Source organism: Gavialis gangeticus, unplaced genomic scaffold (assembly GCF_001723915.1).
Source record: "Gavialis gangeticus isolate Ggan-Ray unplaced genomic scaffold, GavGan_comp1, whole genome shotgun sequence".
Taxonomy (NCBI): Eukaryota; Metazoa; Chordata; order Crocodylia; family Gavialidae; genus Gavialis; species Gavialis gangeticus.
Genome location: NW_017729025.1, coordinates 82,886,362 through 82,895,349, shown reverse-complemented (window position 1 = coordinate 82,895,349; position 8,988 = coordinate 82,886,362). Strand labels below are relative to the sequence as shown.

The following is an 8,988-nucleotide window of genomic DNA, read 5'->3' as shown; positions in this document are numbered from 1 at the left end:
CGCGCCCGCCGCCCGGCCCCGTCGCCACCGCCTGGAACCCGCGCGCCGCCGAGTTCCCCGCAACAGAGCCCCTCTGTTCCCCAACAAAGGCCGCGGGGGCCCGGCCGCAGCTGCTCCCCTGCCTCGCTACTCTGCGGAGCCGCCCCTCGCGCTTTTCCCAGCGACCCCTCGCGTGCTCCTCGGGATACGGGGAGCTTCCAGGTAGAAGAGGCTGATGGCGAGAGCCAGGAGGAGTCACTTGCTCCGCGCCCCAGTCTCTGGCCGGCAAAAGCTGGGGGGACACTAGTGCCTCTCCTCCTTTCAGGCCTCTTCCCACCAGGCCCCTGCTACATGTTAGGTAGATCACACAATTCCCCGCTAAATCGCACTAGAAGTGTAAACCAGCCACATGCACAAAGAAAGAAGGGCCAGGCCACAAGTGCAAAGTAACTGTACCATGAGGAACTGGTAAACCATGCAATACATTTAGACTGGACCCCCCGCCCCCAGCAAAGTCATTATCACACATAAAAATGACTGTCCAGCTACAAAATGCCAAATCAGGTATAAAGTTAGCGCTTGAAAATATGTGGCCGCTCTATAGCTGGTTTCTTGCCAGTTTTAATTTGAAGGTATGGCAGAGCTCCAAGGTGACAGATGAATGACAGCCCTGGAGGTTGGAGGAGGAAGAATTTCCTCTTGCGGGCCCTGCCACCTGTTTGGATTCCAGCTAGATAGAAACCAGCTACGGAGTTACACAATTTCAAGCACTAACTTTATAGCGGACTGACTCTTTTTATAGCTGGATAGTCAATGTAAGTGTGATGATTACTCTGCACAGGTGGCTGCTCTAAATGTATTGCATGGTTGAGCAGTCAGTTGTGTGATAATTACTTTGCACATATGGTCAGTCAACATGTATTGCCCAATTCACCAATTAACTGTGAAACATACGTAATGTGGAGCAGGGGCCAAACAACCTGTTCTTTGCAGTAGAGGACTAATGCTGGAAGTTCTGACAGCTTAAGTGGCATTACTGTAAACCACTGAGTATTTCCAGCAGAAATCTATGGATTCCCTCCTCCCCTTCCCCTCTAACTCCTGGTTCTGTCCCTGCTCCTGCAATAGGCTCTGCTCAGGGTGACTTCTGCACCCAGGCAGAATATCTTTAAAGCCCAATGGGCTCTGGACAGGCATAAATATCCAGCTCTGCCAATCTCTTAGCAGGTAAGTCTCTGAGAGAGACTATTGGCAAGAGAAGCTGTATGCTGTTCCTAGGTTTGGGTAAGAATTGATGGTTATTTTATTAATAATCATGTATTCAAACAATACAATCTTATATTATTGTAAGATTACAAATGTTCACCTCAGCCATTACAATTAATAACATTACATTAGTAAATTACATTAATGTTAAATGTAAAGACAGGTTTTGAAAATCATGAAATACTAAGTAACAAAGATCCAGGTACATCAAACGGCATTTGCTCTGGACCACTCACCCACTACCAAGTTTTTCCACTTTCCTATGTGCTCTCCATGTAATGTACATTTCTGCTAGCCGTGATGCTCCTACAATTAGTTAACACCTTCTAGACCTGGGAGACTGAGCCATAAACCCTACTGTTTCTCCTGTAAATGTCGTAATATGTCAGTGCTATGTATTTCCAAAGAAGCTTGTAGGATGTGGTTTTAAACATGTTAATGTAAGTAAACTATGGTTTAAATACAGATTACGTGTAGCTGAATTGTGAACTGGCCAGGTATATGGAGTTTTAGATAAGGGAAAATAAACCACTAAATTGCTAATCACGGTACGTCTAAATGTTGGCAGCTATAGAACAAGACCTGCCTGAGTTTTCAGGTTGCAAACATCAGTAGACTCAGTCAAGATCCATGCCTGTAGGGCATTCACAGAGAAAAAATATGCATCATAGTGGTGGATAGGAGAACCTATTTTTAAAAAGTTACCCAAACTAATGATAGTTTTCAAGATAACAATAATGTCTTTTTGTTTGCTTTTTCTTTTTTTCTTACTATTTTGAATTATCAAGTGTCTGACTGAATTAGTATCAGGCAGATGGTGGGCAGGTTAAAGCCAAGGCATCAGGATGTTAAGGATTTCCTGAACTCCACAGGCCACTGGAATATGTGGAGAGATGGGAGGAAAGTAATTCTGAAAATCTTTGTACATTTATACTGGGTGATGAAAATTGGGAATAGAGGCCAAGAAAGGAGTCACTGTTGTCAAACAGTTTGTGATGTATATGTTATGAAAATATGGCATTTATTTATTAGAGGTATATGTTGCCCTTCCCAACAAAGCCTCAAGGTGACTTACAGTAAATGAGCAAAATAACTTATAAAACAAGAAACAAGCAAGAGAACAAAACAACTTATGAAATCTATATTGAAGCAAAATATAAAGCAACCCCCCCCCAAACAATATCCCAGCTTAACTTTGCTTGCTAAACACCTGCCCAAATAGAAAGGTCTTACAGCACTTCCACATTTATGCCATGCAGCTTGTTTAAAGGGTCAGGCTTTTTTGTATCTAAGTAATATGGGCTGCTGGAAGTTTCTTCAAGGGCTACTGGGTTTTTTGGATTTTTTTTTTTACTTTGCAGTAGTTAGGGGGAGTGTACTTGGCTGATGCTGGATTTGCTCCCAGAAAGCAAAACAATATTTTTTAAAGAAAATAGGACTGGAGAGGACCACTTTTGTCACCAGGTCTGGTTTTCTGCCATGACAGGTATTGCATCAGATGCACCTTTTTATAGTCTGATCAAATTCTGTCTCAGTATTTCACATTTTTTACCCACACAGCTCTGACTGAAAGGCTAGTGTAGAACTTCACTGCCCTGAACACCAACACCAGCCCCCCTACCCACACACAACAGCCACCACCAAAAAAACCTCTAAGCCCTCCTCTCCAAAACCCTTTGATCTCAATTTAAAAAAATGCACCGACCAGTAAAATAATGTTTTATACTCACAGAGCCTTTCAGCTGGAGCCCACGGGGCAAGTCTCAGGACAGGCAGGCAGGCAGGCAGCGTGTAATCCTCACACTCGCACCCAAGTATCATTTTTACAGCAGAGGGGGGAACGGGACATAAGTGCTGGGTGCTTAGGGCCAGGCTGAGTCGTGGTATGACTGGGACTGGAAGGCAGGAGGAATCCCGGAGCCCTGGCCTTGGCTCTACCCACTAGCTGGTGCTGCCCCCCCGAGGGGAGCACAGGCCACTGTGCTGCAGGGACGAGCCGGCAGCGGCCTGGCGGGCTGAGCTGAGTTTGTATCTGGCGCCTGGCCGAGGCGGCGGGGCCGGCCGGGGGAGCGCCGTGGCTTTGAGCATCGCGGACCCCAGAACCCCGCGGCTTCCTCCCGCAGGACGCGGAACCTTTGCTCTCGGCCGCGGTTGCGCGGCGGCCTCTGATCGCGGCCGGACCCGCTACGTCCGCCGGCAGGTGAGGACGAGAGCGCGAGCGCGGGCGCGGGCGCGGGCGGCGAGGGCAGGGTGCTGGCCCTGAGGCGCTCAGGGCCGCTGTGGGGCCGGGGGCGGCGCTGGCGGGCTCCACGGGGCGCTGCGGGGGAAGTAGCTCGGGCTGAGCCGCGATGCAGCTGCCCCTCTGGAGAGCGCGTCTGGGGCGCTGACGTCATCCCCGTGTCATGTCGCGTCACAATGGTCCGAGCATGGCGCAGTGTGGATGGCACTGGCGTCCGGCCTCGGCCCACCTGGGTGGCTGGTCCAATAAAAGACCCCCCACCCCCAGGCCAGGCAGCACTTCCACAGTTACGCCATGCAGCTTGTTTAAAGGGTCAGACTTTCTTTCAGCCATGTCATATGGGATGCTGGGAGTATCCTCTAGGGATATTGGGGGGTTTCTTTTTATTTTACTGCTTCATGGGGGGACAGGGACGTATTTGGCTGATGCTGGGATAGCTCACAGAAAGCAAAACTGCATTTTTTAAGAAAACAGCTGGAGAGGGCCACTTGCATCAAGTCTGGTCGCAGCCCAGTGGAACGATTCACCTGTGCCGCCTTGTGTTGTGGCGCAGCTTGGCACGTCCCCTTCACTGGGCGCAACACACGTCCTCCTTTGTCTCACATCTCCCTGCTTTCCTCACTGCCCCAGACCCAAATAGGGCAGGGGGGGCTCTCTGCTGTGCCAACCTATCCTCCTTGCTGTAGGCTGGTTGAGCAGGGGAAGCACTGCAAGGTAATAGAGGTCTGCCTCAGTAGTGCAAAAGTCTGTTGCTACTTTTTGTTGTACCACTGATTTTCCTGTTATATGGTGCAACAAAGAGTAAGAAAGTTTATTTGCTCAGCTTTTGTGCTGCCCTAAAAAAACTGAGGCAGCACAAATGAGGAGTCAGCCAACATTGGTTTCCTCCCTTGCCTCCATCATACGTAACGTATCATATTTTATATAAAACACATGAACATGTTATATGCTGAACAGCATACATATAGGTATTTTAGTATATACATATCTATTTAGTACATCTTTTTTATTTTAGTATATCTTTATATATAAATGCATTGGATAGTATATATGTTTGTAACATAAATATCTTTATTACATATACATAAAAATATAATACAACCCACTTATATATATTACATTATAATTGTGTGTGTGTATATATTTCAGTGTGTATGTATAGCAGCTATATCTTATACATAAAGATGTGATACAAAGTGATAGGACTGTTCACAAAATTATGGACACAGTGTTCCACAAGGGCATTATCAACTTTAAAATTTTCTTTGCAAATTTCTCGTAATGCTGCAAGTGACATCTACCTTTACTATGATTAAAAGCATGGAGAATGTTTTTTATTTTCTTTTCAGTTTTACTTCAAGCATTTTGTCTCATGATTCATGTTGGGAATCTTACACAGCAATGGCAAGAGAAAAGCGTAAAAAATAGGAAAATGCTATTGTAAAATGACAAAAATCAAGAAGACACAGCAGTCATAGAATCTGATATTGCTTTTAACTGCTTTTAAATTGGTTAATTTCAAGCCAGTGTCCTTTTACAAGTAAAACCTTTACAAGTATGCTTGTAATCTCTTTCTCTCTCATTCCTTGTTACAGGTGGAACAAACAAGCTACCTTAACAACATTTGGTACATCTAGTAATCTTTTTTGAAGACTTTATTTCAGACCTGGTAGTGCCCTTTCTCGAAGTGAAATTTGATCAGCCTTCAATTCTACCTTTATGGCTGTAGCTTTTAAACTACTGGCTAGTGCTTGTCATCCTAGGGAGTGCCAGAGGCACAAAGGCTTGCATGCTTTGCTTGGACCTCTCATCACTAATCACATCTCCAAAATGTATAGTAGCTATAGGAGACCAGGAACAAGCCCTGATAAGGCTCCAGTCTGGAAAAAAATTGATTTCAGTACTGAAAAAATAGTGAGTGGGATTAAAAAACATTTTAAATTAGTAAAGACTGAGATAGTGGAGCATGTAACAACTTATGATGGCCAACCTCTGCATATTCAGTTATGGGGACAGACTAGAGTGGTTTGGAAATTTCGCAGCCAGAAAGATTTAAATAGATGGATAGCTAGCTCTGATACAGAGATTGGAGGGAAGAGTGAAGCCTACCTAAAACTAGGCACAAATAACCAAAGTGCTGTCTTCTATGGGACCCTCAATACTGAAGTACCTCGTGATGGGGAAACAAAATACAGTGGATATTGTGGATATAAAGCCAAGCCACAACTGGTGAGTACAACTTAATTATTTAAGTTGTTAACATTCAGTATTTTATCAGGGTCCTCTTATTCTGCTGTCAGGATGGGCGATTAGGGGACTTCAGTGCAGATTTTTTTCTTCTGATTACCTCTTCAAGGTACATTTGTTTTTATTTATTAGAAACTTTCCTGACACAGGAAGGAGAGAAAAACATTTTGAGCTCACTCTACACAACTGGAGAAAAATTCATATTTGCCATGGAAAATTATGAATAACTGAAGTGTTCATTTAGTGCAGGGAGCTGAAGGGTGAACTCTGTTCTACAGGCTTCGTAGACTGTCCGTTGAGTATACTGAATCAAGTACAAAATTCAGACTCTTGACTTCTAGTGCTGGTTGCTTGTTAGGTTTCTTAGTCTAAGCTGATAATACAATCTGTATTCAAATTGAATAAAACAAAGACACCTTCGCTAGGCTTTTTAACAGACCTCTTGAGGCTTACTTTAATCTAGTTAACTCTGTGTTATACCAGTGAGAATTGGCTTTTATTTGTTGCAAGTAAATTGGCAGAGTTGAAGAAATGAGAGACATTTTATTTCAGTCCATTTGCTGATGTAATCACTGCCATACTCTGACTAGGCATAGTTGAAACTTTAGCTCGGGGCTAAATCTTTCTTTAAAAAGGGATGTTTTTTCCCTTAATCACCAAAAGTGGATTTCCCATTGCACACATGGTAACTGAGCAAAGGCAAGCTTTGTCTCTTATAGCAAAGTTTTATTTACAGAATTGGTGCATTTTAAATGCCCGGTGTAGTGCTGACTACTTTGTTAATTTAACTTGTATATGTGCGTACCTACAAGTAGTCATAGTATCTAGGCCCAAACTTAACTTTTGTATCCAAACCCAATTTGAGGTTAGAATACTCTCTCTCTTTTTTTGCTGAAGTGGAAGAGGAAGAATCTGCTATGGAATATCCTTTTTAAAATTCTGTATGTGGATTCTGATACCTTTCAAAATATGCAAAAGACTAAATTAAGTTATAAATAGAAGAGAACAAAAATATGATTCAGTTATAATAGTCTGTTTCCTTCATTTGATGAAAAACTATTGGTATTCATTTTTAGATGTTTCTTAGAGGGATACCAAGATGAAAAAGCTTGGAGTCAGTTTAGATGATAATGCCATTTTGCAGTGGAATAAATAACAAGAGTTGTGACCTGGTTTATGAGAACAGAAGTAAAACATTGAGGACTAGGGCTCTGAAGGATAAAGAATATGAACAGATTTCATCAGAGGCCATACTTAAAGATGGCACATAGGAAATTGGATAGATTAAACTAAGGATACAGGTGAACATCCGTTCAAAGGGAAATGGCTAAATCCAGAGGATTGGACCCAGATTACATTTCCAGGACTGCCACAGATTTGTGTTAATCTGGCCAAATTGTTTAATGCCTCTTACTACCTTCCCACCTTTACAAAGCAAGTTGAGGCTAACACAAAGCATAATAAATATGAAGGATAATTTTTAATTTAAAGGAAGGCATGCATCTCAGGATTAGCTACAAAAAGTTTTGTAGGGGGAGCAGGTTATTTTATACCTGTTCTTGTTGCTTTTTTTACCTTCTTCCGAAACTTCTGCTGTCAGCCTTTCTTAGATGCAGGATACTGGTTTAAAGAAATACTGTCATGGCAGTATTTGTGTTAATGTGCTGGGAGTGGCGTTTCATTTTCTTTAGTGAGATTTGTGATTACAAAATCTGAGTACAAGTCCTTGAAGATGTTACCCCATTTTTGAGATGTCTAACAGCACTGAGAATCATGGAACTAAGACTGGTATAATGAAACAAATAGTAAGTCTGGTTTTCCTTATCTTACATTGCGTCTCCTCTAGGTTACAGAAAATATTATCTAATTAATGAAAAGGGAGGGAGGGGGAGACTATTCAAAGGCTGCCTCAGGTCTTATTGTAGTAATTCTTATTGACATACTAAGATAAAATTACACACTTTATTAATTTCTTGCAGGGGTCTTTTAATAGGAAGAAATACTATGACTGGACAAACTTTAATAGTCTGTATTTACGTGTCCGTGGTGATGGTCGACCCTGGATGATAAACATTTTTACAGACCCATACTTTTCCCATCAAAAGGATGATATGTACCATTATTTCATGTTTACCCGAGGCGGTCCATACTGGGAGGAAATCACGGTAACCTCATGAATATTTCAACTGGTCTAAAGAAAATTAATTCTCTTCAGTACAGTGGTTTTAGATATCTCTGAAATTGTATACTTAGGGCTCTTTAATTTACTACCACAGAAAAAGTTCCCCAACTAGCTGTTGTTGATTTGCATTGAAAAAACTGTCTTACTTCAAGCTTTTGTCATGGCAACTAGTACTTTAAAATGTGGATAACTAAAGGAGGCCCCTAAGCATCATGATTGAAAAAGAAACACTGAAAAATGAATTCCCTTTGATGCTAGTTAGGTTCAGTTAAAAAACTAGGGAACACATTTAGGTGTCTTAAATTTTAAAATCCAAGTTCATAGTGGTTAAAGTATAGGATTGGGAATAGGGATATTTGGGATTCTCTCTAGCTATCTAGTTTATGAGGCTATTCCAGTAAGTGGACATACAATAGATATAACATTTGCATTATAAACCAGTAGCAGTAGGTGCTTCACTTTCTGAATTATTAATCTGAGATTATGGGGCTTTGGGATTATGGTGAATTATAAATTCTGAGTTCTTGAATCTTTGGAGGTCAAGATAAAATGGTATTTAGAGGTCTGAGATAACAGCGTCTGCTTTTCACTACTAAGATTTCAGCTTTTTAATACTTGTCGGAGTGTTTTTTCTTTAGTATGTTGCAATGGCTTGAGTTCAGAAATGATTATCTCTAGTACTACATATTATTATTGTTCATCAGGTTAGTAAGAAGTTACAGCTTCATGTGTACTATAATCTCATTTGAATAAAACATACATTGGGATGTACCTTCAGATGTTAGTGGGGGAAAAATAACTTAATAAAATTTAAATTCACGATGTATTACGATATCCTAAACATGTAAAATATTTATGTGCTAGTTTCATAGATTTCATAGACATTAGAGCTGGAAGGGACCTTGGAAGATCATCAAGTCCAGCCCCCCGCCCAAAGGGCAGGAAGTCAGCTGGGGTCATAGGATCCCAGCAAGATAAGCATCCAATTTGCTCTAGTTCCCTGCTTGTAGTTTATATGATTGCCTTGTCTAGCACATGGTGATCAAATAAGAGTCCCACAGCAGTAGCCACCACA

At 42.0% G+C, this 8,988-nt stretch overlaps 2 protein-coding genes across 4 annotated transcripts in view; one reads left to right on the top strand and one right to left on the bottom strand.

Annotated features, from left to right (window-relative positions):
* Positions 1-3,638, bottom strand: part of RTF1 (RTF1 homolog, Paf1/RNA polymerase II complex component) — a 50,166-nt gene extending 46,528 nt beyond the window's left edge. Inside the window, exons 1-2 of the mRNA XM_019519932.1 lie at positions 3,341-3,638; positions 2,976-3,007 (exon numbers count right to left, since the gene is read on the bottom strand). Of these exons, the coding sequence (XP_019375477.1) occupies positions 2,976-3,007; positions 3,341-3,638 (330 nt within the window). The remainder of the gene's footprint in view (positions 1-2,975; positions 3,008-3,340) is intronic.
* Positions 2,488-8,988, top strand: part of NDUFAF1 (NADH:ubiquinone oxidoreductase complex assembly factor 1) — a 13,205-nt gene continuing 6,704 nt past the window's right edge. Inside the window, exons 1-3 of one of the 3 annotated variants that reach the window (XM_019519043.1) lie at positions 2,488-2,516; positions 5,080-5,713; positions 7,711-7,896. In XM_019519043.1, coding sequence (XP_019374588.1) covers positions 5,204-5,713; positions 7,711-7,896 — 696 coding nt within the window. In that variant the 5' untranslated portion in view covers positions 2,488-2,516; positions 5,080-5,203. Of the gene's footprint in view, positions 2,517-2,980; positions 3,446-3,503; positions 3,797-5,079; positions 5,714-7,710; positions 7,897-8,988 lie in introns of those variants that run through there. The other 2 variants (XM_019519042.1, XM_019519041.1) reach the window with 2 other exon arrangements.